The sequence below is a fragment of the Alligator mississippiensis genome, chromosome 6, assembly GCF_030867095.1.
Source record: "Alligator mississippiensis isolate rAllMis1 chromosome 6, rAllMis1, whole genome shotgun sequence".
NCBI classification, from domain to species: domain Eukaryota; kingdom Metazoa; phylum Chordata; order Crocodylia; family Alligatoridae; genus Alligator; species Alligator mississippiensis.
The window spans coordinates 92,028,500-92,056,023 of record NC_081829.1 but is presented as its reverse complement, the minus strand read 5'-3'; the positions used below and the strand labels follow the sequence as shown (position 1 = coordinate 92,056,023).

Below are 27,524 nucleotides of genomic sequence, written 5' to 3'. Positions count from 1 at the left end.
TACGGGCAGCTAGAGTTGGTGGCTAAGGTGGAGTTGCGGGGACTGGGTTTACTTACAAGAAGGAATTCTTTGCAGCGCTCACGATGCAGGAAATCCGGTCAGCATCAACATAATCGTAGGTAAAATCTTCCGGGTCTGTTTTTGAGCCCGACTCTGATAAGAGGAGGCCCAGCCAGTGGCCCATTTCCTCAGATGACTTGGCCTAGAAAGAAACCAGACTGCTGTCACTACCAAGGACTGCTTCTCAGCAGCACCCAGACTTACGCTTGATGTGCATTAGGCCATAAACTTGTCAGAATCTGCAGTGATAAAAGCAAATGGCTTTGCGATGTAGATTTAAACCGGCAGATTTAACCTTTACATCTGAAACCAAAATATTTTGACAAGCTGCTCCTCATTTAACCTCTTGCCAAGGCCAGCATTGAGGGTTTGGGGTTTACCCTGTAACGGGATGAAACCTGAATCCCATTCAACTTTAGCATGGCTGTACTTTCAGCCCTTCGCCAGCAGAGGGCAGTGGTGAGATTTCCAAAACTTTGCTAAGGGCAAAACTTGCAGGATGAAATCCAGTCTCACAAGTGCCAAGTTCAAGCTTCATAGTTTTGGATGAGCCTGGATCAGGATATGGGATTCAAACGTTGAATGAACTTGGACAGGACTGAAATCTCGTCTCCATTTGGTATGATCAAGATACTTGATCACGGACGGCTAAAACCATTGATACAAACTGCCTGATATTTTGGAGGATTCACCATTTCTAGGCTGGGCAATTGTCTAATGGAGAACTCCAAACAACTCATGATTGTCGATGGTTTCCAAATGAAATACAGCAACAGGCAGAAATGCAAAGCTTTTTTTCTTTTTTTTTTGGAGATTTTGGGGGGGGTTCAAACAGCAAACTCAAAACAAAATTCAGGGTAAGTGAATCCACATGAATCGAAACCAGTTAACCTTGGAGGGTGCCTGGTAATGAATATCACCAGCTCTTTATAGCCCTAGAATTAAACAGGTTTTAATTACATGGGGGGGGGGGGGGGGGGAATGTGGGATCTGTATTTTGAGCTTCTGTCTGTTTTAAAATAGGACAATTTCCAATGCTGCCTGGACATGAACTAATCCACCTGTGCCATGAGCGTGGCACTCTGAGGAAGTGCCATTTCATGCCTGTGCCAGCTATTGCTATTTTTCCAAGCTTGTTGTTGGCTTTTGCACCCGCTAGACTTGTGTGCAAAGGGGCTGGCCAGGATTCACCGGACAGCTCAGGCGGACTGTGATTCGGGAGCTAAACAAAACACCTCCAGGCGCTGCGGCAGTCATTTCAAGCCCGTTGTTTGGCTATAAATATTCCACCCGCAGGAAAATACAGGAAATTGCTCACATTGTCCTCCTCCTACTATAACCGTGCTTTCGTCAGAGAAAACTAAGATTAGAAAAGTAACAATCCTGGATGCAGGCAAGTGAAAGTAGGTTTACTTGCCCTTTCTGGGCCTGATCTTCAGTTGGTGTAAAAGGGTATCAGGTCAATGGAGCAACGCCAACTTATCCCAACCGAAGATGGACATGCCCCAGTGTAAAGTGCATCTTTTGTATCCTAATGACATTGCTATCAGGAATGAACAGATATATAACTATCCTGCCCATTTGCAGGTAATAACCTATTTGCCTTTAGTATGGCTAATCCAGGATGGACACAGACGCATGACACCTAAACCAGTTTAATTTACACCCAGGCTATTTTCTCCCTGAGTCTTTCAGGTGTAATTCTCCAGTAGATTGGGCAAAATTACCCTGGTTTGAGATCAGTCCCCTCAGCCACTATTTCTTTAACACTGGTGTTACACCAATTACACTGGTGTAAACATGTCAATATGCCTATCACTGTTCCTCATCATATAAAGAAACCCTCCTGTTTCTAGTCAATAGCAGTCCAAAATGACTTACCATTTCTATCTGTCCTGCAAGTAAAGGGGCCTGATCTTGGGCTGAATTCAGCCTCAGGTCAGTGGGAAGCCTCAGGCAAAGAAGATATCCTTGGCGGATGGGTTAGAGCAGCATCAGATGGGGAGGTTGATACCCTACCTCTAACATGATGAGCTCTTCCCCACTGTGGAGGACACGGAAGGAGTAGAGGTGGTCGGGGCTTGGCTCTGGAACAACTTCACAGCCTGCCAGGTTTAGGGGCTGCTCAGCACTTTTGCTTCTGTTCTTGTCCTGGTAGAAATGGAGATGACCATCTTTCACTTGACACCAGCGGGACTTCCACTGGCTGTTCACTAGCATGTTCAGATAACCTGCAAGCAAGCACGCACATGTCAGCGCAGTACCATCTTTCACTGCATCAGGACCTAGGTGTAAAAATGGCACTCACGACTTCTACATTAGCCCAGTATTTCAATGCGCGTGTGTTTGGTCCTTGGCTTACTGCCGTATAAAAGGAAGAGGGATTACTAGGTACAGGTTAACACCAAAGGTTTGAAGCTAGGTTTTCCCATGGGTGGTAAAAAATTTGATCCTTGGAGTCCAGATTAAGGTCAGAGCAGCAAACCAGCCATGGAGCCTTGGTCAGGGATTATCCAAAGCTGTAGAGGCCTGTCTGCTCATAGCTCGACTATCCACACAAAAATTTCTTGCTGAATATCCTAAGCCAATTTTGGAGAAGGAAAGCACAGTGATGTCTCCCCTACACATGGTCTCCTGGGGCTACTGTACCCCACTGTCTCCCCCACACCCCCCAAATCAGCCTTCAAGCACCACTATCTTTGGTATGCTCTGTTCACATCATAAGACACATCATGCCTGCCACTTACTGGAAGTTTCCAGAGATCTCTCTGGACTCTCCAGTGAGCTGGATTTTTTTCTCCCAAGGTTCATCAGGTTGCTCAGTTTCAGTCCCGACGTCCCCTTCTTCTTAACTAGTCAGAATGAAGAAAGAAACATGCAGTAGGCACACCACGCTTTCAAGATTATGGGCGAACATATCTACAGCTGCCTTTGAAGTGGACATGCAATCCTAATACCATGCTAGCTGGCGGTGGCTGCATTTTTTAGATCCACAATGCCCACCAGTGAATATCTAAAATGAGCCTATAATAATTATGGCCCCTATTCTTGGTCGAACATCTAAACCACCCAGACTGCATGCACCAGCCATGATCACGCTACAACACCTTTGGGAGCTCTGTTTGCCCCCGTTAACATCTGAACCCCTCACGATCTTTTAAAATGTATTTGTCCTCACAACACACCAGCGAGATAGTAAAGACAGGCTGTTATCTTTTATTAGACCAACTCAAATAGGTGGGAAAATCCTTCTTGGGTACAAATACCCTTCGTCGGCTGAGGGAGCATCTGCATTTGGCCTGTGCAGATGGTTCCTCAGCCTGACGAAGGGTATTTGTACCTGAAAGCTTGCAAAGAAGAATAGCTTCCGACTATTTGATCTGGTCTAATACAAGATATCAGATTTACCCAAAGGATCTTGTCTGCTTATGTCCTTAGACCAACACGGCTACAACCTACACCCCTGAAAGACAATCTGTAGCATTTTACTGAGATTAAAGTATTAGTTTATTTTACCATCTTTTGTTTCAGCAGGCTCTGGGTGGCTGTCTGTGCTGCTCCCACTCTCCGATGCCACAGAATACCTCTCGGATAACTCCACCTGTCAGCAAGGATCAGACATGAGCTCTACAGGGTTAAGGGTGATACGTTACTAACCACAAGCTTCGGCACTAAATATCATTTCTGGCAGATGGTGCTTCAGACCCCCGCCCCTGACAGTCAAGGAAAATTTGGCCAGTACAATGAAGTGACTATGAAGTCAACATCAGAAATTAGACAAATTTATGAATACTCAGAGATGTTTTGCATAGTAACTAAAGTGCATCTGCACACCCAGGTCTCTGAATGGGTAGGTCCTGTACTTCACCCGATATAAACTAGTATACCTCTATTGAAATCATCAGCTGAGAAACCAGCCAATGCTTTCTACTTTGGAAGTACATCCTGTCTTTTGGACCACCTAGCTCCCTCGATCCTCTTAATTTTCTTATTAAGTCATCATGAGCTTCACTGCCAGCTTCTCCCATTCCTGCTATGCTCAGGTCTGAACAGTTACTGGGTTTATGTGGGGCTGCTGGTTCTCTAGTTGGGCACCACTGTTTCTCCGTGGGCCCCTGACACATAGGTGACCTGCTCCCCGTTAAATGGACCTCTCCACCTTGCTTTCCTATGGCCTATTTCTTAAGAGTCTTAAAGTATCTTTAAAACAGAGATAGTCTTGTGCTTCAGTGTCTGAATCTGCACCTGACGTGATCCAAAGTATTCGGTGTACAGGTGGATATCTGGATACAGGCAAGCTTTGGTTAGATGTGATCTCTTTTATTAGACCAACTGAGTACAATAACTGGCTACAAAATTAAAGAAGGTGAAGGACAGTTAAGGTTGTTTCCATGAATGGTGTTTTCATCAGAAAAGTGCTTTGCTTATATTCACAGCATATTCTGACGCCTTCCTCCCAGATACAGTGACTGGACTTGAACTCTGCATGCATGAGCAGGATGGAAAGAAGAAGTGTGAAGTGCTGCTGTCTCTTGCCTAATGACCAGGGAGCCTGGTTTTCTCTGCTTTAAAAAAAAATCCCCAATTTTTGGTTTAAAAAAAAGTAACCTCAAATCCACATTTTTCCATGTGGAAAATGAAATGCCACTATATATAGCTATGTATTAGAGGTGTTTCATTTTAATGATGGAAAAAATGTAGATTTGAGGTTACTTTTTTTAAACTGAAAATTGGGGATTTTTTTGAACTCGGAGAAAATCAGGCTCCCTGCTAATGACACGAGGTTGTACCTTGGGGTAGCTTAGGCGCTGGGAGTCTGGGACGTACTGGTTTCCTTCACCAATTCCTTCGGACTGAAAGCTGCTGGCCTCCTGGATCACCTGGGTGGAGGAGAAAGCAGAAAGCTGTGAGTAAGGTCTGGTTAGACTGACCCATACTCCTCTTTTTCCAGGATGGGCAGAATCAGAGGTACACAACGCACACCGCAGCACTCCCCGCCACCCAAAAATTCACTCAGTAGCTTTGGCAAAGGGCTTGTGCATCTAGTCTCAGGAACCAGTGACCCTACGGAGGACAGGGAGAGAAGAGAAGCTGGGACCCGGTGCAAGCAGACCCAGAGATGGTGCTTGACAACAAAACCAGGAACAATTTGCAACTTCAGAGGCTGCTGATATGAATGGCGAACCGTGGCTATTTTGACAGCACTCTTTTTGGAGATCTTGGACTCATTTGGACCCAACTGAAAGCAAATTAAGAGTGCAAACTCAGAGATGCAGTTTATGTGAAACCTTGGGTGCCAAAACCACTGACTTAACCAGGCACAGGTAGGTTGGCGTCGGTCCACTGAAATGATTTACGCTGATTTACCCAAAACAAGGACCAGCCCATATGTGAAAGCAGCCCCAAATCCTGCAGGGAAAAAGGCCAGCTTCATTTCCATGTATTGTGACTGAAGTAGTTTCAATGGTGTATGAACGAGTGTAACTGAGGGCAAGATCTGGTCCCTTCCATAACCCAAATCAAAGGCTGCAAGTAAACAAGGTTCTTCAGCTGGCTTGGAGTGAATCACTGATCTTTGTAAAGGTTCATTGTTCTGCTGCTGTTTGAATCAAAGACCACGTTTCCTGTGCAGTCCGCGGCTATTTCATGTTCAGAACTTTCTCTACAAAACATTCCCACACATTGTTACAGAGAGAGGCATTAAGTGCTCTTCTCTCTTGCCTTTGCCATTAAAGCTCAATTAGGCTGAAGCTGGGAGTTTCATGGTCTCTTGCTGAAAGGCCTCCATTATTCTCGCAGGAAAGGTTGGGCCAGGGAGCTTCTCCATCTCCCTACATACAGAAGGCAGCAGGGGTCTATGGGGGGGCAGCTCAGCCTCCTGAAAATGGAAGTGATGCAGAGCACGTGTGTGTTCATAGCTGAGAATGGGACAAATGCAAATGGGAACAGGGGGAAGGAGGTGTATTCTGCAAGCAGGGCACGTGGGGATTTAGCCACAGGAATGAGTCTTTGAGAGCGGTATAGCATTCAACCCACTGGAGCATACAAGGGAGATGTAGCCTCAGACCAATGCCCTTTGTTTTAATTCCCATCACAGTTTCTCTGTCCCTCTCTTTGCCCTACCAAAGAATGAAACATCCTAAGAGATCCTTTAAAAGGCTCTTTATTCTGCTAACTGGTCATCTCTTCCTTGTCCCCAGCTTCAGACCATGGTACCTTTCCCTGCTGCTCCACTACCACCCGTTCCTCAGGACTGGCTGCATGAGAATGAGAGGAGCAATGCCTGACAGGTGGCATTGAAAATCACGGAGAGCCTGGTAGCAAGAGTTACGGGAAGGAGATGGGCAAGCTTCCTATCAGCACAGTGCAATGCTAAGTGGGTCAGCATGAAAAAGTGCAGCTCTTGAGGAAATTCAAAGTCTCTTTATGGACAGAGCCCTAGGAGCCATCTCATTCCTTGCTCCTGACAATTTTAAGGTCCTGCATTTTCTCTTTCACTGTCTCCATCATGAGAAAGCTGCAAGACCTATCATAGTCTGCATGTCTCCCAGTCAGAACAAAGCAGGAGGGAGTGCAGGGAAGGCAGGCAACATTTCAAACCCAGCGAGACGGTGACTGCAGGGTCAGCACTGAGCAAAGAGAAATGTTCCCACTCCACTACCATGGGCCATTTGCTAGCTAACCAGACACTGGCCACCACTGTGCCACTGAGCAGTGCAATGAAAGATGTATAAACCCTTGGGTCACACACAGTGAGGCAGCTCCACTCACCCTGAGCCACTGCTCAGCCTGGTCCTTACTCTGCAGTCCCAGCACAATGACATCGGTATTCATGGGAATGATCTTCAGCTTGTGCTCCTTCTTCCTCACTTGCTTCTCCTTGTATGTGACAGTGCAGCCAAGCAAATTCACATCTAGCTGGGGGTTGTGGTCCTTGGAGCTTTTGTAGCACTGAAAGCAGGACAAGAGAAGTAAAAGGTGTTAAAAATGAACCTTTGCAGCATAACCCCCCCCAGGATAAACTCAACTGTAGCCTAGTCTCACTGTTCAGGACGAGTGAAGCAAATAACAGTGTTCAGAATATAGGGGAAAAGTCCAAATCAGCTTAAGCTATACTGTCCAGATTTTTGATTTATACACAGAAACAGGTATACACATAGCTGTATATACCTGTGCACATATATACATGCATCCAGATCTTCCTATAAACTCCATCCCAAGAGGCTGCACCAAGTGACTGTTGTCTTGTCACGGAGTTCAATATTGCTGTCACAGGAGTCATGATTAAAACAACAGGGTTCCTGGCTTCTCAGACCCTTAAATCACACACAACATTTTCAAAAACACCAAAGCAGATTTGAAAATAAGGCTTTGGCTTCTAAAGTGCTTCGAGGCTACAGCAGGCATGTTAGAGGACCTGGGCTTGAGGGGCCAAATTTCAAAAGTAGTTTAGGTGCCTGAAGATGCCCATATATGTTAACTGCATGTTTGCACTTCATAGGTGGGTCAACATTAATGGGAGTTGAGCGCCTAACCTGCTAAGACACTTCTGAAAATACTGCTAGGTGCCTATCTGTATCTTCATCCACTTAAATATCTTTGAAAGTCTGGCTCTAGGATCCTAACATCATAAAGCTTCTAAACACCTCATCACTTTTGAAAATGGGACTTAGACATCTAAGTCACTTGGATGCTTTTGAAAATTATACCTTGCATCATTTTCCTCAACAATGAGCAGCACCTTTGATTTGTGATCTACTTAGCCTGGCATGTGGTAGCATCCACCTGAATCCATGGAGATGTGTCATTGATGAAAATGTTTAGGAATTTCCACTTGGATGAGTATTCTTAAATCATCTGAACTAAAGACTCCCCTGAAAATGAATTTAAAGGCTCCTTCCCACTCCCAGTCTAAAAATACACTATCATAGGTAGAAAGCCAAAGGTTTGCCTACCAGCAATCTGGTGTCCTTAATGACACAGAGCTGTTTGGCCCACTGGCCCAGCCATTTCTTTCTCCAGAGGAAAGCGCAGATACGAGCATCCTTCATCAATTCAATGGTGGCTTCAGGGGATGGCCACTGGTGGGTCGCTGACTTTCCTTTACTGCTCTCTTCTTCATCGTAGGATTCATAAGAGCTGCTAACTGCTTCTCCATCTTCTGTAACAAAGGCAAAGATGGTCACTAAACGCATTTCCCAGTGGCAATTACCATTTGCTTCACACATGCTCACATCAGGCAAGTGAGCGCACCATGTAGCATGCAGTCGTCACAAGCAGCCCTGAGGCTCTGCATCAAGCTCTACATCTAGGTGTCTTGAAAATTTCCTAAGGGTATTCTCCTTCTGCATTTGCATCTTCAAGATCCACATTCTCCTTCTGGCCCAAATTGTTCCTCCAGTGTTTTGTGCATCAACTTGCAAAAGGCACTCCCCAGTTGCTCTCCAGTTTAAGAACATCCCTCAGATGTTCTTGGATGGCTCCTGGGCTTTTTCTCCCCCTACGTTCGGCTATAAAACAAAAACCCTGCAAGGCAACTGCAACCCCTGTTTAGCCCCTGACACATCCACCCCTGCATCCTAATTATCAGATGTCGAGATGAAGCTTGCCAGACTCTGCTCATTGCATCTGAGCTGCCATTCTGCTGTCCCAGTTCTGGATCTACTCAGCATTCAGTGCAGGGCAGGAGGTTGGTGCCCCGGGTAGCCCAGCTTTCTGTAGCAACACTCAGTGATGAACCGCAGCTTTAAACAAAGGCAACTGTTTTGTAGAGTTGGCAAGCGCAGGCAAATGTCCCCGTCACACTTAAGAAGGGGTGGGATTTCCAAGAATGCTCCATATCAGCTTTTGCCACTGAAGTCTGGTAGAGTTTTACCATTCAAATGCAAGCAGAGGCTGATGCTGAGCACGCTTGAAAATCCAACCCAAGACGTACGATACAATCCAGCTCTCAGGCACTGTACATCGTGGGGGTTTTCAGAAGAGAAGGAAGGAGGGTCAGTGGGGCAAAATCCATTGAAGTCAATGTAAAGACTTCATTGCAACAGGGGCCTACGGTGCTTCGGATACAGATCAAATCTGCAAGCCACCAAACAAGCATCATTATTAGTGGTGCCCATGCAGCACTGTCAAAAGTGGACCCTAAGAGAGGTCTGCCACCTGTTAGGGCTCTCAAATGCTCATCCTGCTGAGCACAACTAAGACACTGCTCTTGTCGTGTTACTCTCCTTGGGATTTGGGCTGCAATGTCCAAACAAATGTACAGTTATAGGACCACAGAATCACTGAAGACTAGGGCTGGAAGGGACCTCAGGAGGTCATCTAGTCCAACCCTCTGCTCAAAGCAGGACCATCACCAACTAGATCATCCCAGCCAGGGCTCTGTCACGCCAGGCCTTAAAAACCTCCAAGGACGGAGATTCCACCACCCTCCTAGTGAGAGTTTTTCCTAATATCCAACCTAAACCTTCTGTAAGTTATCTTAGCATCATCGACACTGTTGAGAGGAAAGCCCAAACGATAGAATTGAGAGAAAACAGCTAAAAAACTTCACTGAGTGTTTCATGGAAGAACCCTTGAGGAAGATACATTTTTAAAACAAAAATGACTCAACAGCAAGAGTGTAGCTCCCAAAGGCTCTTCCAATGGCATGTTTCCCCACACATAGACCGAGTCTTCGGCCACAATCTCCTGTGCATCAACCATGATAACCTCGGCATGTCCGACACTGGGCTTGTTTTCACTAGACGAGCATCTCCCGGTGCAGCACTGCCGGGCAGAGGCTCCTCACGGAGATGCTTTCTGTCCATGTGGCTTATGATCACCACAACATCAGCTAAGCCAACAAAAGTACTACTGTCAGCCGACTTGAAAGTACACCAGCATAGCTGTGCTGGCTAAAGTGTACAATTTGTTTTATTCACACACCGAGCCAATATATTTTGCCCAGCTAACGCTACATAGCAAAGATCTGGTCATAGGCTCAGACCCTGCAGTTCTGCCTCTCCAGGGTGATGCCACTGGGAATCAGACCAACCAGTCTCCTTCCAGCAAAGTACCATTTATTTCGAACAAAGGCATTTCTTAGCTGAGGCACTTTCAAACCTCCAGAAAAAGCTGATCACATTGAGCTATCTTCCCCTAAGGCTGCCCATTCCCTGGACCTGGGAAGACAAACTCCCTCTGAAGAGCTGCTCTCTCTCAGGACTGTCTCAAGATGGATTTTGAAAGTGGCTTCTGTCCTTCTGAAAAAACTTTTTTTTTTTTTAACAATTTAGGGTTCTGTTGATCTGTAGCCTGCCAATGTCAATGATATAAGGCTTGAAACCTATTAAACATTTGCATACCTTGGTATAATTTATTTAAATTTATATAAATTACACCAGGATTAGGAACGGACAGATATGCAACCGTCTCAGGGCAGTAAACGCTATTGCAGACTTTTGTCGCTGGATGGCAGGGCCGGAGGTACCAGCTTGCTTGCAGCTACCAGGAGATGCAAGTGAGCAGATGAAACCTAAACCATTGTAACTTATACCAGTGGACTCTTACCCCTGATTCTTGGTCAAAGCCCCTGATTCTTGGACAAAAAGCTCCTCCACTTTACGGATCTGCCCTGTCTTTGCCCTTGCTTTTTGTTTTTGCACTGATGTTATACCTAGAGACTGGGGACAATATGCCTGGCACTAGCAGTCGTAAGTGTTCTGACATTTCCTGCGTTAGATCAATAGTGTTTTGTGTGTCTGCTCTTCCAACATCCTCTTATCAAGTTAATTAATACAATTACACAGAAAACTCTAATAACCCATTATATCATAATTGCCCCTCCCTGAAAAGTTCACACAGGCCTTCAGGGCACTTCTCCATGTCTGTAAGAGGAGCTGGTTGGAGTTTTGCCTGATTAACCAAAAAATAAGGACGACGGGCATTGTATTCCCTCTACGTCTGACAAAATAGATGAGAAACCCCTAGATTTCATTGCCAGTATGAAAAACTGCAAACTTCTGCATGCTCCCCTGCCATCCCTTTGATGCGGACATGGTGAATGGTGGTGGTTATCCATCCATGCAGGGAATGGAAAAGTGCTCATGCAAGGTAGGTAGATAGTTTTGGCAGATGATCATCTCTGCAACAGCTATGGTCAAGAGAAACAGTCAGGCTTTGAAAGCATGCCGTACCCAGAGTTATTGTGGCATAAATTACTCCCTCAGTAACTTGTAACCCTGTCCTTGTTCCAGAGGCAGCAAGCCTACCGAAATGACCTGCAGAGTCCAAAGCAGAGAGAAAGAGAGAGAGAGAAAGCCACAGATGAACAAATACAGAAAACAATGACTCATTCGCATTTGAGTCCATGCTCCCAGTCTCTGCCTTTCAGCTACTAACTTCCCGTGTACGAGATGGAAGGAGCAAAACTTGAAATGCTGACAGGAACAACAGGACCAGCACAAATTTTCAACTTATTTCCTTTTAAGTTCCTCGCAGACTAAAAGTCATGTTTAAAATCAGCTGGTGCAGAAGCAAAGCTTCAATCCCAATAATTATTATTCAATAGGTAGCTGCATTTCCATTCAGTCTCTTATCAGGGCTTTCAATTATGCAAATACAGCACCAGAGAAGAATGATAAGGCTTTAATACAGCTCTGCACTGACAAAAAGCAAAAGGGGATCCTAGAAATTAATGAAGATGTAAAATGAAAGGCGACAGTTCCCAGTAGAGAGGCAGAAACAGTGCTGATGAAAGCCAGACCCCGTGCCCCAGCAATCCTGGCTGTTTTGTTCGTTTTAATTCATTCATCCATGGTTTGTTACAGCGCTTTGGATTCCCACCTCCAGCGCCACACGCCTCTCCTATCTCCTCAGCCCATCTGGAGGGTTTGCTTTGATGTCTCCTTCCTGGGGATGATCGTGCTCATTTTATTAGCGTGCTTTTTTTTTTTTTTTGCCTTATTTTACCGCACCCCTCTGTTCGGAGATGTGTGGGTGGCTTCGATTCTGGCTGTCAGTCAGAGATAGCTCCCTGACTGCCTGAATCTCCACCACTCTGCTTGAAAGGATTGGGTAAAGAGGGTAGTAAGAGTGGTTATGTTCACACTTATCATTTTTCTCCAGGTAACAAACTCCAAAGACCTACTTACTCCCAGCACAGATACCCATGCATACGCATACTGCCCATCTACAGCATCCATCACCCTTCGCTCTGCAGGCACCCTTCAGCCATAACACCTCACCCTACATACCCTACCCCCCTTTTTATTATTTTTTTTTACAGATGAGGACTCTGATGGACAAGGGTCCAGTCTTGTACCCATTGATGCTATCAGCAAAAAACAGAGAGCAGCAGCAGATAAAGGGTCAAACCTAGGAAGATTGAAAGGACAGGATCAAGGTACTGCAGAGCTGAGTTTTGAATCAAGCACTGTGCTTTAGCCCACAAGATCACACACCTGCATCAGTTGCTTAATAACTGGCTAATGGCGTATTATCATTGACACACTCATATCAGTTTATTAATTATTTATTTGCCCAAGGTGGCTGCCTCCTAGCTCATCTCATCAGAAAACGACTCTCATCAGACCATGGAGTATTTTGGCAACTTAGCCTTTTCCTTCCCACGTAACCATGCTGTGCTGTCTAGTCTTAATCATAATGCAAGCTGCCTTATTCATTAATGTCTAGGAAAAGGTACTAGCTGGGGCCTGCTGAGGAGTGGTTTAGCTTTTAAGAAGTGGGTAGCAGTGCTGGCATTCAGGATATGCCAGAACTTGCATATTCCTATCCCAGCTCACTTTGTGGGTGTGATTGGCATCTTGCGGCTTGCCCTGATCTGTTAAAGAGCTTCAGCTATTTTACGCTGGTCTATGCAACTGTGTACAATACAAAACTTAAAAACTGAGGCCAGCTCAGCGTTTTGCCAAAAGAAGGCTCTTGTTTCCTATCGTAATCTGCTTCCAGTCGGGATTTCACAACAGCCACTGTGCTACATAGTGGAGCGGTTTGGGCTTCCACAGTGGAAGTGAGAACAGAATCCAGACCTTTCCCCTTGCAATGAAACCACAGGGGAATGTCCCCCAGCTGCTAGCAATGTGACGCCATTGAACAGCTCTGGTTTCTCCAGGAGAGGGCACTGGTATACACCACCCGCTCGCTATTCCTTGCTTTTTTAATTTTCTAAGAGTTCTTGAATTCAGCGACTGTCTGCAGATCAAGACTTGGCCTTACGCAAATCATTTAGTGTACAGGTAGGAAAGATAAAGCTAATGCCCGATTTAGAAAGGCTCCAAACCAGCGTGTGGTGCATAGCAAGGGGAGCCAGTCTCCGACCAACATGCACTGCACCCATGCCACCGTGACCCAGGGCAGATGAGAATACATGCGTTGAACAGCATCTTATTCCCCTATCAGATTACAGGCACAACTCAATGATGCCCCTTGTAGAGTACAGTATTATTTGACCTGCTGTGCTTTACCACTGAGCCTCACAGACCTCCCCTCCCGAGAGAAGTACTCAGGCTTTTATTCTTATAGAAACCAATGAGAGTTATGTGCCTTTAACACCTCTGAGAGCCTACAGCTTGGTGCCTGCAGCATTATTTACAAGGGACACCCTGGACCAAAGGAGCCCTCGCAGCTTCACGCTTAAAAATGACTGCTATCCATACCACCCTGCCTGAATTCAGTACCTGCGTTACCAAGAAACAGGGAGACTTGGGTAGTGTTCATATCACTTCGAACAAGGTCTTCCTTTGGCTTATAAAGCTCTCCGAATTAGACAGTCCATCTTATTTGGTGCACAGCTCTTTTACAAACATGCACGCAAGACTAAATAAGAGACTGATGCATGTCCCTACATGCAGTGGCTCTGAGCGTAATCAGCCAACTCCATTTTCCCCATGTGCACGGCAAAAAAAACATAACTATTATCTCGTTGTGGAGGCGACTGGAAAACACCCTGGGAAGTAAGATGCTTACATGAGGTTGCAAAGCAAGTTAAAGATGGTCTGGGGCTGGCAGGTGGCTCTGTGCCAGGAAACAGTTTAAAGCAACTGGAAAAATCAACAACAAAAGGGTGCGTGACTGCCTCCCCTTTCATCTGCTCCCTAGTTGCCCATTTCTCCACTGGGGTAAAGGTTTCATCTGCCTTTTTGCTCCAGAGGAACGAGCAACTGACAGGTAACTGGCAAAGATTTTTCTGCTTTGGCCGACAGAACCAAAAAAGTTTCAGTCAAACTGTAACGCTTGGGTTTATTCCAATGGGGGAATGCCAGCCCGGGGGCATTTTGTACTGCTGCTGCAATGGCTACGACCCCAAGCACTGAAAAGACACTTCTCAACTTCCTTCCCAAAGTGCCTTTATCCATTAGTTCTGCTGGATATAGGATATTCCCTGCACTAAGAGAGTCTAGGAACTGTTCCCAATGACTCTAGTGCTGATGTGGGGTTTCAAAGCCAAATTCTTCCTCTAGTATTTGAACTGGACTCGAGTTATTTAGAGAAAGAGCCTGGACAAAATTCCACAGGTGCCTTTGTAGCCCCAAACACAACCCTGGTTTTCCCATGAGTCATGGGACTACTTACCTTCAACTTCTTAAATGATGGTGGTTTTGCAAAAATGGAAAGTAATCCCACTCCTCCATGGTCAGTAGCAAGCGGTGCTTGCTCCATATTGGGAAGACAGGGTCGTTTTAAAATGACAAGCGAGAAACACGGAGAAGGGGTGAGGAACAGAAGCTAAAATCGTAATCCACACCACTTATCTGCACACGATGACATTATTCATCTTAGCCTCACCTCTGGTCTCGCCTCTCATGCAAACCAAGTGTTATCTCCCTGTTTATCACTGTACTTTCCTGGCACCCAAAGTGCTGGCTCATGGGAGGGAGGCAATAAGAAATTTTCTGCACCATTCTTCCTCTGTTTTGCTGTCACTTCCAAAGTCTCCCCTTGAGATTGGGGCCTCTGTTTAGCTTAGGAGCTGAACATATGCACAGGAAGATGCAAGAAGCTGTGCTGAAGAGCTGACTTACAATAAATGGTCCCCCCGTGATTTCTAGCAGTGAGCCCCAGAGTGGGTACAAACTTCCAAGTTCAGTGCTGCACATTTGGGTCATAAAGGACAACTCTGCTCATGCACCAGTCCTGAAATCAGATCCAAATCCTAAGCCTCATTTATCCTTAAGTCTGAATTTCTCACCTGCCTTGAATAACACAATAGCATAAATTAGGCTTTATGGAGTCTCCACTGTACATCCTTCACTCTCCAGGGGTAGATGGCAGGGTAATAGTCACATTGCTTGAGGCACAAGGGGAAGATGCTCTATAACGGGGTGATGAACATGGGCTGAGAGCTTACACAGTATAGAAGAGAATCAGTGACATTTACAGAACAAAATCAGTTGCACTATATAGAAATGTACATTTACAAGTAGCTTATAAATGGCTAATAACTGCTGGATTTAAAAAGTCCAACAGAACAATAGCATCAGATTTTAAGGGCCATAGGAAGCAGCAAATCATCCAGTCTGATGTCCTGCAGAAAACAGCCCGCTACATTTCACCCAGTTACCCCGGCATCAAGCCCAAGACCTCATGTCTTTGATAAAGAAATCTGATCTTGATCTGAAAGCATCAGAAACAGAAATCTACCCAGGCTTATACCAGTTTACAATGATGTATTTACAACTAAACATGCTCCTTATGTCTACGACAGGCTCAAAACACCTATTAGCTATTTATTAATCCTTTATAAACTATAATGGTACCTTCAATATTAAATGTGACCGACCATTATAGGGGTTGAACATGTATCATCAGCAAGTAACAAAGAACTGTATGTACTTTTTGCCCCTTGCTCACACAAGCATCAAGTTCTGTATCACACTGCAGTTAACGATAGCCATAAAAAAGCAGAGACACGGCTCTGATGTACCATTCATGGAGACATCGTATGGCTCAGCTTCTTCATAATATCCCTCTGGTGACTCAGTCCTGAAGGCCAAGGGCTGTTTCACTTCTGGAATCTGCAGAAGGAATAAATCAAACAAGCATGTGAACAGGCTGGAGTTTAGGAACAACCCCACTCATGGCTTTAAGGCAAATGGGTCCAGAGACAAGGAGAGACATATTGGCAAGTACCATAACTGGGTTTCACCATACAGCCGCTTAAAAGGACTGTTTTGATGCCATACTTTGCAACTCTCCCACGATCTAAGTGTTGTGTCTACTTAAAGTATATCATGTCTTCAATATTCCTGAAAACACTAGAAAAAAACCCAGGACTGATTGGGTTGGGAATGGATGGGAATACTAAATGGATGGGAATACTAACCCAGAGCCCCCTCTCGCTCGCCTACCAAAAATGAAGACTGTCATTTATCTGAATGTGCTTCCTCCCTGGTTCTTCAATACAGATTGCTGCCCATAATCTTATGTTTAATTGGACTGCTGTTCAACCCTGAGGAGAATATTAATGGAGACCTGAATTGTGGACAGCTGGGATTTGGATGTACTACCATTAGCCCAAACAGCCCTTTAGCTCCCCATCTCAAACCCCACAGCTGACAGTCCACTGCTAGTTGGTCACCGCAGCAAACGCCTCTATCTTAAGAAACATACCGGATATCTTTAATGTTGATTTGAGCATAAATGAAGGAAGTGGATAAATAACATTAATGTGAAATAAGCCTTTGAAAAGAATCCAAGTGCTGGAAAATCCCTGTTGCATCTGCCAAACCCCTCCCAACACACGAGCAAGGCCTGGCAGAGAAAACAGCTCCCTGAGTCATTAGAAATACTAACATACAAGTGAAGATGATGGGTAAAATCAAGCCTTTTTATTGTCTAAGGCATTCACGTGCCTGCAGACTGGAGTGGACGGAGTGACAGCTGTCATTAGGGGAACCGGGAGCGCTCCTATCCTGCCTAGCCATTTCCAAACCAAGTCCAGCAACAAGTCTTTCTTATCGCTTGCTGCACATTATACCACACAGCGCATAGCTTCGACTCGCCACGCGTTATGTTCTTGCTCCCCGTTCGAAACAGCCAATGACATTATTTCAGCTGAGGGTGGTTATTCTTTCAGTCACTTGTTTATGGTGTAACTTAGATTACAGGTGTATGAACTGGGCTGGGACCAGGCAGCAGTGATGCTGAAAAAGGCAGATGTTCCTAGGAGACAACTAGGGGTATGTTAACCACTACTCTTTCCAATCCTTTCAGCTAATTCATGGCTATGTGCTCTCCTTGATTATGCAAAGCCAAGGAAGAAGAGAAGACATGGGGCAGGGCCATGGCATATGATGAAAGGCCCTGCACACAAAGGCCCTATCATTAGTGGGAATTAAAGCTGCCCCTTCTCCCTACCAAGCACTAAAGGAAAAATATTACTGTACTCTTCTTGCCTACTCCAAGAGACCCACGAACATCACGCTCAACTTCTTTGTGGGGCTGACCAGCCCCTGAGAGTCCTGACTTTTGTACCTGTGATATTTTTGTGTACGCAATAAAAAGACCCAGTCACAATTTTTTCAGCATAGTTTGTATCTTAGTTTTTAAGTACATTTAAGACTTAGGCCTTTTCCTTCATTCTCCTATTAGGACCTAGTAAGGGCAATAGCATTGGGCGACTCAGATGTCTATGGCAATAGGGTAGTAAGTCCCAGTCTGACCCATCCGGATTGGTGCTTTGATCCCGATGGAGTCAGAAGATCAGATTTTGGGTCCCATTCACATGCAAACCCGTGGGTGAAACCTTCTCACGTCTGCACCATTGGGTGAAAGGTCTCTCCCAGCCCTGACCGTCTATAAACACTCAGTAAACGTGTCCACGTACATCAATGTGCATGTGGGCATGGAGACCACGCTGCTGGAAAACCATTTCCCATCACGCTTTCACGCTGAAGAACTGAAGCTAAAGCATTGCACTGAAAGACAAACACTCAGTACATCTGCTGGCTCCACTTCCTCAGCCAGGGAATATTTCCATCATTTCCATCTGGGGCAGGCAAGCTGCGAGAGCCAGCCAACCCTACGTGGCAAAAACAATAAACAGGTTGGGAGGGCGTCTTTGTCCACACAAAGGCCCACCGCGATTTCCTCTGATGCTGACCAACAAGTGCTGGGGAAGGGGTAGGGGAAGTTGCTTTGTTTGCTTAATAGAGACAACAGAAGTTGTCAGGCTTCAGCTGCTTTAAAGGTTATATTTTTTCTCTTTCCCTAAAGGCGTGGCTTTCTTTTGTCTCCCGTGGAGGTCAAACATGCATTGTACTGTGTTATCTAAACCAATCTCGGTCAGTCCAGGACACCTGTCCTTTTCATTTGTGCACTACAACATGCAACCCCAAATAAACCCCAGGAGCTCCAACATCTATTTTCAGAAGCTGTCACGGTAGGAGAGGACATCAGTGTTTTTTCGTGGGGGGGAAAGTGCAAGTCTGAAAGTCAGAGCACAGCACAGAGCCCCTAGTGCCAAGGGGGACAGAAGACAAGCATTAAATACATATCACACCCGATCCCAAGCCTACGGCAGACATTATGGTTGTTCAAGACTTATACCGGGATAGCACCAAGAGAACCTGGGCAGGACCAAGGATACCAGTGGGCTGAGCACTGCGCACACGTGTAGTCACGCTCCCATAGCACTTCTGAATCAGGCCCATCCTGCCTAGTTCTCTCGCTGAAATCCTCCAGCACCTTCCCCACCCGCTGAAAAGGAGACCAAAAAAAATGTGTAAAATAATCAAAAGAGATCCCTAAACCCCAGAAAAATAAACAGACCCACATCCCATCACATCATCGCTTTGTAATCAGCTTCCCAGGCTGGGTTTAAGGGTGCAGGAGGGTTTAGCTTTCAGTTTCAGTGCTCTCTGACCATTAATCTCAGAGCTTTTATAGAAACAGCACTCTCTGGTCATTGCCCTTTCAGGAACGGGGGTCCAAGTTCACAAGCTGAAGGGCTGTGATCTCCGCTTCCCTGCAGGAGGCCGTGCAGTTCCTCCCTCGCACATGAAAGCCAAACTCCCAGGGATTTTCTTCTGGCTGCTTTCCCCTCACTCAAAGCCTCCCTGCTTTAAACCTCCAACATAGCACAGACCCCTGCGGCATGTGCCGCGCCGGCAGGGAAAGCAGGGGCTGCTAAAGGAGAACAGCGAGCCCCAAAATTGGGAGCGGGCTTCCTGACTACACATATGCACAGTGCCCAGCCCACTGGTATCCTTGGTCCTGTCCAGGTTTTCTTGGTGCTATCCCGGTATAAGTCTTGAACAACCGTAATGCCTACCATAGGCTTGGGATCGGGTGTGATATGTATTTAATGCTTGTCTTCTGTCCCCCTTGGCACTAGTGGCTCTGTGCTGTGCTCTAGTTTTCAGACTTGCACTTTCCCCCCAAATGGGAGATTCCTGGTTTTGCTGAACTCTGTCACCGGAGATACGGGTTAAACTGAAGTCCCTTTTTGCCATCAGAGGACAGCTGTCCATTTTCAGGAACAGATACGTTCACAAGCGAGTCTCAGGAAGATGAGCTGGATGCTGACAACTGGGGACAACTGGACGGCTTCCAGCCTTCCCGCTCCACGAACACGAGCCGACGGGCTGCAACACTTGGGAGAAGCCTGTTCCTGGCTCCGTTCAAGTCTCCACTGGACTTATTACCACTGGGCTTATTACCTCCTTCCCCCAGGCCATAGGCCCAGCAGCTGTAGCTGCTGCTGACTGGAGTACTCAGAGAAAAACTCTTCCCACTGTCTTAGCAACAAGGAAAAGCAAAAATCCCAAAGAGGAAAACACTGCAGGCCTCCTCCATTGTACCCAGCTGTGTCATCCGCCCAAGTGGCAGCAGCCGCAAGATGGCAAATTTGCCTGTTCCCGGTGGCGATTTCTCACAGCCTAATTGGGACTACTTGAATGATCTCCCTGACCACAGTTCTGCAAACACACGTACTTTTGCCATCCGGAAAAATTAACAGGCCTGCTCACATGTTCACAGCCCCCCTAACCTGCTTTGCTGCAAGGGAGTGTAATCCAGATGCCAGTGGACATATTTGCCTGTACTAGGCACAGATTCCTCCTCTCGAAGCACCCGTGGGGTGAGAATTATAAAGGAGCTCGGTCCACTAGACACCACCGTCTTTGGGAAGCCTGACCCATCGGTGTCATGGATTTCATTTCATAGACGTTAGGGCTGGAAGGGACCTTGAAGATCATCGAGTCCAGGCCCTGGCCCCAGGGGCAGGAAGACAGCTCGGGGCAAAGGATCCCAGCAAGATAAGCATCCTAAAGTCTGGGTTCGATTTAGGAGCTCAGTGAGAGCCGTTCTGGTGTGGGCCAGGCCTTGCTAAAAGGATGAAATATTCGGAGGAACTGTTTGCAGAGCACTGTGCACAAACTCTGGGCGCGCTTTGTAGGCCTGTCACCCTTTCAGCAATTCTCTCGTTATAGCCGCTGAGCTCATATTTGTTCATTCCCGAGACCACTTTACTTTTTGCCTGGTTTCGTGTTGCAAGCTGGGAAAGAAGCCCCATTTCCACTCAGATGAGCAGTCAACCCAGAACCCGGCTCCAGAGCAGAGTCCATAAGCTGAAGAGCTGGCAACTCTTGGGCCATGCCCACGCTGCAACCATGGAGCATTGCTCACCCCCCGCTGCCCCACTCTCACATTGCCACGGCACAGGCACAAGGCACAGGACCTGGCAGGTGCCCTCAGCCTGTGCCCAGAGCTGCTCTCAGGCTTTCTGCCTCGGGTGTGTTTACTGGTGCACTATTAGTGCAGCTCTACATCGCCGTGCAGACCAGGAGCAAATGGGCAGGCCGCAGGTCCCGGTGGCACTTCCCAAAGTGGCACAGAGGCAGTGTACATGACCACGGGTTGGTTCACTGCGGAGTGACTCCCTGGCTGAAGTAAATGGTTGGGTTGTTTGCCTCCCCATCTGCCCCCCATAGTCTAGTCTCCTTCATTTGCTCACTCACCTCTCTTTAAATAACAGGCAGCTGATTTGTGCGTTTTTAAACCATGACATGAGGTTGGATCTGGGCAGAGCAAGCAGGTGCGGTGCAGGCTTGCCCCGAGTGACCCTGCCGACGCACCATGCTTCAGATCTGAGATTCTGCTCTTCCAGCCTACAGCATGTCTCTGGGGCTGTTAATCCCATAAAGCTAAAATACAGCACACATGGTAAAGGGTTCATGATGTTCCTCTCCAAGAGCTGATTACCCAGAGCAGGGAGCAGCAACCTATGGACCACTGCTTGTGACCCAGCCCCTCCACAGGCCACAAGTCTCCACTCCCTAGAGAGCCCAAACCACCTGCACTTACCCTCATTGCCAGCCTCCATCCCCTACGGCAATGGAGATGGGCAAATTTTCCAGCAAGCATGAGTGAGCAGCAGGGAGGAGGGGTATCTGGAGGGGATGAGTGGTGCAATCCCTTGGGCCACCCTTGGCTGAATCAGACCTTTGCAGGTTGGATTGAGCCTCCGAGCCCTAGGATGCTGACCCCCGACCTGGAGGAAAACAGCCTACTGTTGCAATTACTGCCTTTGCTCAAGTTGCACAGGTCTCCACTGAAGTCCCCTGCTCAAAGCTGATGGGGCAGATGTGCGGAAGTCGGTGCAAAGGCAACTCCTGCTTTTGCTATGACTCAGGCAGTCAGCTTTGAATAGGTCGGGAATTGAAAGAAAGGGATGAGGCAGGAGCCACTGTTGCATTGCTCATGGGGGGCACCAGGAAAGAGCCGCAGAAGCCAGAGGAGGGCTGGGAAAGCGCCTGGCCTTGCCCTGCCCTGCCCGGGGCCCGAGGTGCATTCCTGTATTTGTTCCACTGAATAACCAGGAGAAGCGGCCTCTAAGTTTCCCACAGCCAGCGCCAGTGTGCAGCTGGGGCTCCTCCAGCCCTGTCACAGCTCCGGCTGCCCGCTAGCCGCTCCATCTGCTTGCTGATACTCAGGCATGCTTTTCTTTTGGCACACGGCTGCTTTGCTGCCCCGGCTCACAGCCTCTTCTACCCATCTCACTGCTGCTGCTGCCACCAGCTGCGCTAAGAAAGAGCCCCCAGCTATACGAAACATCCAGACATATCGCTGCTCCCGGGGGCGGCCGGAGGAAGCCGTTCGTTCTCAGTACAGCGCGTCCATGGAGAGCAGAGTCAACATAAGCCACTAAGCCGGATGGGTTCGCTGGAAACCCCCGGGCGCTGGAATTTAGCTGTTCTGATAATTGCAATATGTTGACAAGGCCTCTCTATTAACCCAGCCCTACCTCTTTCCTTCTCTGGCCTCATTTTCCCAGCACCTCTAGGCAACACCCATCCATAAAACTCCCCTGCAGCAGAGCCCCTGCAAGACCCTTTCTACTAATCCCGTAGGTTGCCCTCTGACTTCTGCTTCCTGTCAGGGGAACAGCTTTTCCAGCGAGCCCCTCGCACCCCCCCTCTTTCAAGTCTGCTGTACTTTTACATCAGAAAGTCCTCGCTGCTGCGATTCCCATGTCCGATCCGCTCTTGAACAGTAAGACCCACTGTCAGCGTCCCTGGAGGATAGCAAGGGCTGGCTTTCTGGCAAGCAAACAAAATCCCACTGAAAGCTGATCGCGTTGAACTGTAACCTAATTAAATTTATAACTGCCCTGTGGAAAAGTCCAAAGCAACTTTGTTTGTGGACTTTTTTTTTTTTAAGCTAAGTTTCAGGGAAGCTGGAATCATACAGGACGGGTCTCACACACCAGCCCTGGAGGGCCGAAAAGCAGGTCCTGGAAAGACCTGCACCCCAAAATTACAGTGCAAGTGGCATCCTGTTACTCCCGACCCGTTACATGCCACATTGACCACAGCGGATGCATGGGGGGCCAGGAGGCTTGCTTAGCAGCTTCACTTAAATGCCCCTAGAAAGAGAAGGAACTTCTCTCCTTCACGGGACCCTCCATCATAGGCAAGAGACTCACAAAAGCCTCGTGTCTAACTCCTACAACCCCTGTGAATCCCAAACAGGCCTGGCTCTTTCAAGCTCTCTTGGGTCAGACCAGGCAGCATGGCAAGGAGAAGAATAATCCCAACTACCTCCCCTGTGGTTTCGGACACTCGGGCATTGTTCCTCCCTCTCACAGAGCCGCGTGGCCGCAGGTTTCATAAGAAGCTGTCCAAAGGGGCAGGGAACAATAGACTAGTGTCTGCTAGCGGGATTATGAAAGTGAATGAGGCCAGATGCTTCAGATGAAAGCGAGCACTTATCTTCCTCAGCCGTGATCAAACCATGCAGGAGAGAATAGCTTCCTGACACCACACAGAGACAACCCAAGTGTGCTAACGCTCGAGGACTGCTGGCCTGTAAGCGTTTATCCCAGGCAGCCTAACCCCAGCTGCTGCTCACACTCCTAGGAGAAGACTGTCCAAAGGCCTGCTAGGTGCCTTCAACCCTTCGCCGAAAGTCACAGTGACCAAGTATTTCCCTTAGTACCATCCATCAGCAGCCGTTCTGCGCATCACCTGTGCCATAAAAGTGTTGGCTCCGGGACAGTAGTAGCTGTGAAGCATTTACAGGTCTCAAATGCTGTCATCAGAGGTAGAAATGGTTAGATCTGCTCAAGTACGAGGCTGTGAAAAGTGACGGAAAGCAATGGGAGAAGGGAAGACAAGGGAGCAAACACATACTATCTTTGGTGGAGGAAGGTCTGGCAGGCTCTTCTGAGGAGGAGATGAATGCTGTCCTGCTTCCCCGTTGGGCACCGCGTCTCTGCGATCCAGTGCTACAACACAGAAGCAAGCAGAAATGAGGACATGTGGCATTTCCCAGCAAAGTGCTTATTACCCAGTCACAGACGCGTGCTGCGTTATATTTGAAGAGGAAGCAGTGCCAATTACAGAGTACATTGCACTGCGCCCACCGTCTCAGCCAGTGCTACAGGCCACAGCCACCGGGCAATCCTCCTGGTAGAAAGCTGCTATTTTCTGGCATGTTTTTTTTTTTTCCTTTTGGAAGGAAAACTGTGAAGATCAAAACATCTTTCAAAAACAAAATCCCGCGACTTGCAATGAAGTTGTCTATATTGAGCAGGTCTAAATGCTCACTCTGTTATTACTGGGTGGCATGTGGCTGAAAGTTGCAGACAAATAACTTTCCCTCTCCCAGTGTTGCTCTACAAACACACTTAAGAAAAAAAGGGGGTAGGGGATGTTCAGATGGTGCAAAACATGTACTGCTACTGACTTCAGAGGGGAACTTGGCCCGGAGAGAAAGCATTTCCTAAGTTGTTTCCCCTGGGGAATGTGTGTACCAGAGCTGCTTCCCACCGATGGCCCTACAGTTGTACAATAAGGAACTGCTGTATTTGGTACACAGAAGGGGTCTCTATATCCCCCACCCAAAAGAGCTATAGCTAAAGGAGGGTCAGCTTAACTAGATCCTACAACTGACTTGCTGAATGGTAGGAGTCAGTGCTACCTTTTGAGTAGACCTGATCCAGGACCCCTTTGCTTCAAAAAGTCTATCCCCTGCTCTATTACTGAACCTCTGTGTGCCCAAGCAGATGTCCCAATTTCTCAGCATGGGATCATGACATTCAACTCTCTTTGTATAGCACAAAAGACTTTAGACGGAGAGAGAGCGAGCACAGTCTGGTTGCTTTCTTACTAATAAGCTGAGAGCTGTAATGTTAACAACTGATACTTGTACATTAAATGTTTGTAGCTATGCAACAAAAAAAGGAAAGGAAAGGAAAGGAGTGCAGGGTGTATATCATCTTAGTGGGACCAAGTGACACTGCGAACCTGGTAACAGGTAGAGGCTGAGATTTTCCCAGGGGCCTAAGGAGGAAGCACGGGTCAGTGGTTAGGGAAGTAACCAGAGATCCGTGTTCAATATTCATTTCTGCCACAGAGTACCTGAGTGACCAGCCATAAAGATCAGGTCCTCAAAGGCAGATATGGGAGTTCAGCTCTCACCCACCTCTGAAGGTCCAAGCCTTAATCTCTCTCTGCCTCTGCTCTCAGTTCTGCAGCATCCCTCTACCAGTACCTAGCTATCAGATTAAGGCACCCTCAGATAACACTGCAATGGTAGCCTTGGAAGGGACACGTAGAAGCAATCGATTCCATAGGAGTTGGGTGCCTAATTCCTGTGCCTAGTTCCCTTGGGCTCGTTTGAAAATCCCAGCCTCTCCCCATGTGCAAAAAGGGAATGTTGGCAACATCGTGCACCTCCTTGCCCAAAAGAGGCTGCCATGAGCTTTGCTGCATATTTTCCATGTCTAAAAATAAAAGCTGGGACCACATTGCACTATTTCAGTCTCCGTCTCAGAAGCCACAATGATATCCCCGAACCTGCATCCTTCAATGAGTCTCTGGTGTGAGGGCACAGGATCAGAACAGTGCAAACCATACAAGGGCCATGTCCCACAGCGAGAGGCTGTCTGCTTCTCACAGTGCAGTCTCCGATTTTAATGCTGGACGAGTTCATTAAACTCCAGCATGGTTCATAGGCCATACTGCTCGGTGAGTTGATGCCTGCTGAAAATATCTGTGGGCTATGCACAACTGCGGCAAGCAGGGCCGCTGGGTTTCTTTTGTGGTTTAACCTAACAATAAACCAGGGGAAATGTAAGGCGCAGATTGTGACCATCAGCCTGAAAACACTGCTTTCCTGCATCAAGTAGAGACAACGGAGATGGACCAGCCAAAGTCCTCCTTGGTAGCACTGCAAATGCCCTGCTTCCTAGGTGTCACCAGGGGATGCCCTCTTCAACAAGGGAGAAGGAAGAGGTGTCAGGGCAGACATCATGTCGTGTTACCATCGATGGTTGCCACGTGTCTCTGGAAGAGACTGGGAATCATGGACGAAGAGCTTTGCTCAAAGGATGGTGCCATGACATTGCTCATAGGCAGCTCAGAAGAGCCTAGCTCTTGACTTACTGCCTGGTCACCTCCCCATTCACAGACACCAAGGGTTTTCCAAACAGGGCAAAATGTGCAGGAAAGCTTTCTGCAAAGGTGTATAAAAGTACAATGCCAACACATGGCCTGCTGCGAAGAGCAGAGCCCTCTCCAGCTCTGCAGAATCAGCCACAGAGACAAATGTCAGTCTATGCCATGATAATGGAAGCAAAACTTTGCATTACTTGTATGGTATCAGCATTGATTTACGAATAGTGGGATCCTGGCTTCACTTCCTACCCAGCCATCACCCTAATGAATCTTGCCATGCCAGGAGTATGCTGTTTGCTTTGCATATTAATTGTCCTTCGTCACCTCAGGGACTCACAAACAGGATGGAGACGAGATCTCTCCAACTGGTGTAAATGGCCACAGCTCCCCACAGCCACGCGGATTTACAGCCAGCAAGTATCTGACCGTGATGCAGTACAGGTTGGCTCTACGTGGGGAGCCTGTATCCCATCCCTGTAGAGTATACTCCCTGTCAAGGTGAGGTTGGAGCTGCATGCTGGACTTGTGGAGTTGCTTGCTCTTTAACCTTTTCCTGAATAAGGAAAACCCATTTTTTTTCAGATCTTCCCAAAGCAGGAAGTCAAGGGTAGAGCAAGCCCAGTTTGCTTGCAGAGCTGTCATCCACAAAAGACATTGAAGAATAGTCCCAAATGCAATGATGCTTAGCATCAGGTTCCCCTCCTTTCATAATTCCCATAAACCCAGAATTTAGGTGACATTCAGAAGAAAGTGAAAAACTGGGCACAAATACACAAATTCTACCTGAAATAAGATGGGCACTGCTGGTTCATTCTCATCTCTCCCTGCTCTCTGGTGCAGGTGAGCAAAGCAAGTACTTCATAGATCAGAGGGCCGGAGCAGGCCCTGCCATCGCGCAATCTGACCTGCTGCTTGGCGCGGGCTGGAGAACGTCACCTTGTGAATCCCTGCTCTCGTGTCTCCGCGCTGGCTGCATTTTACCTGCTGCTACTGAAGGGCACGGAGTAGGTTTCTCACATAAATTCGTGTCTCTTTATTACGGTGAATTCAATTACTGTGCTGCCATCAAAAGTGACCTAGAAAGGACTTTATTGTTCAGCTTGGAGGCCCCCTAAGGCAATCAACGGCAGACACATTTAGGAGTGGAACTCAGAGCTGTTCTCAGAGATTACTGATGCTTTTTAGGGCATTTGCTTGTCTGGGTTTCTCTCCTTTCTTCTTAGCTCATGCAATTCCTGTTTTTAAGAGCATCTTAGAACATGCTGCTCTGAGACACAAGCTCGAGTGCAATTAAACCAGTGAAAGGGCCCTGAACTGAGTGCCAGTGAGCACCTACCACTCAGCACCTACCTCTGATTTCACCCAGTCTGCTTCAGGTATGGTAGCTCACTATCAGGGTGGTGTCACATGGTCCCTGGAAGGTTTTTACCTATTAAAGTCAGTTTGTGTTAGGACAGGGGTGCTCAGTCCCTAACGTGGGGGCCACATCTGACCTGCAGAGCTGTGATCTGGCTGGCAAGCCTCCACAAGGGCCCAAAAATATGGGGTGGGGGAGCAGGGGTG

General features: G+C 47.3%; 1 protein-coding gene across 5 annotated transcripts in view; it reads right to left on the bottom strand.

Annotated features, from left to right (window-relative positions):
• AFAP1L2 (actin filament associated protein 1 like 2) overlaps nt 1–27,524 on the bottom strand; it is a 103,661-nt gene that overhangs the window by 11,104 nt on the left and 65,033 nt on the right. For 3 of the 5 annotated variants that reach the window (XM_019485943.2, XM_059730126.1, XM_059730127.1), the window contains exons 4-13: nt 23,694–23,788; nt 15,986–16,076; nt 11,238–11,321; nt 8,016–8,221; nt 6,832–7,011; nt 4,851–4,940; nt 3,577–3,661; nt 2,808–2,912; nt 2,080–2,291; nt 57–202 (exon numbers count right to left, since the gene is read on the bottom strand). In XM_019485943.2, the coding sequence (XP_019341488.1) occupies nt 57–202; nt 2,080–2,291; nt 2,808–2,912; nt 3,577–3,661; nt 4,851–4,940; nt 6,832–7,011; nt 8,016–8,221; nt 11,238–11,321; nt 15,986–16,076; nt 23,694–23,788 (1,294 nt within the window). The remainder of the gene's footprint in view (nt 1–56; nt 203–2,079; nt 2,292–2,807; nt 2,913–3,576; nt 3,662–4,850; nt 4,941–6,831; nt 7,012–8,015; nt 8,222–11,237; nt 11,322–15,985; nt 16,077–23,693; nt 23,789–27,524) is intronic. The other 2 variants (XM_059730128.1, XM_059730129.1) reach the window with 2 other exon arrangements.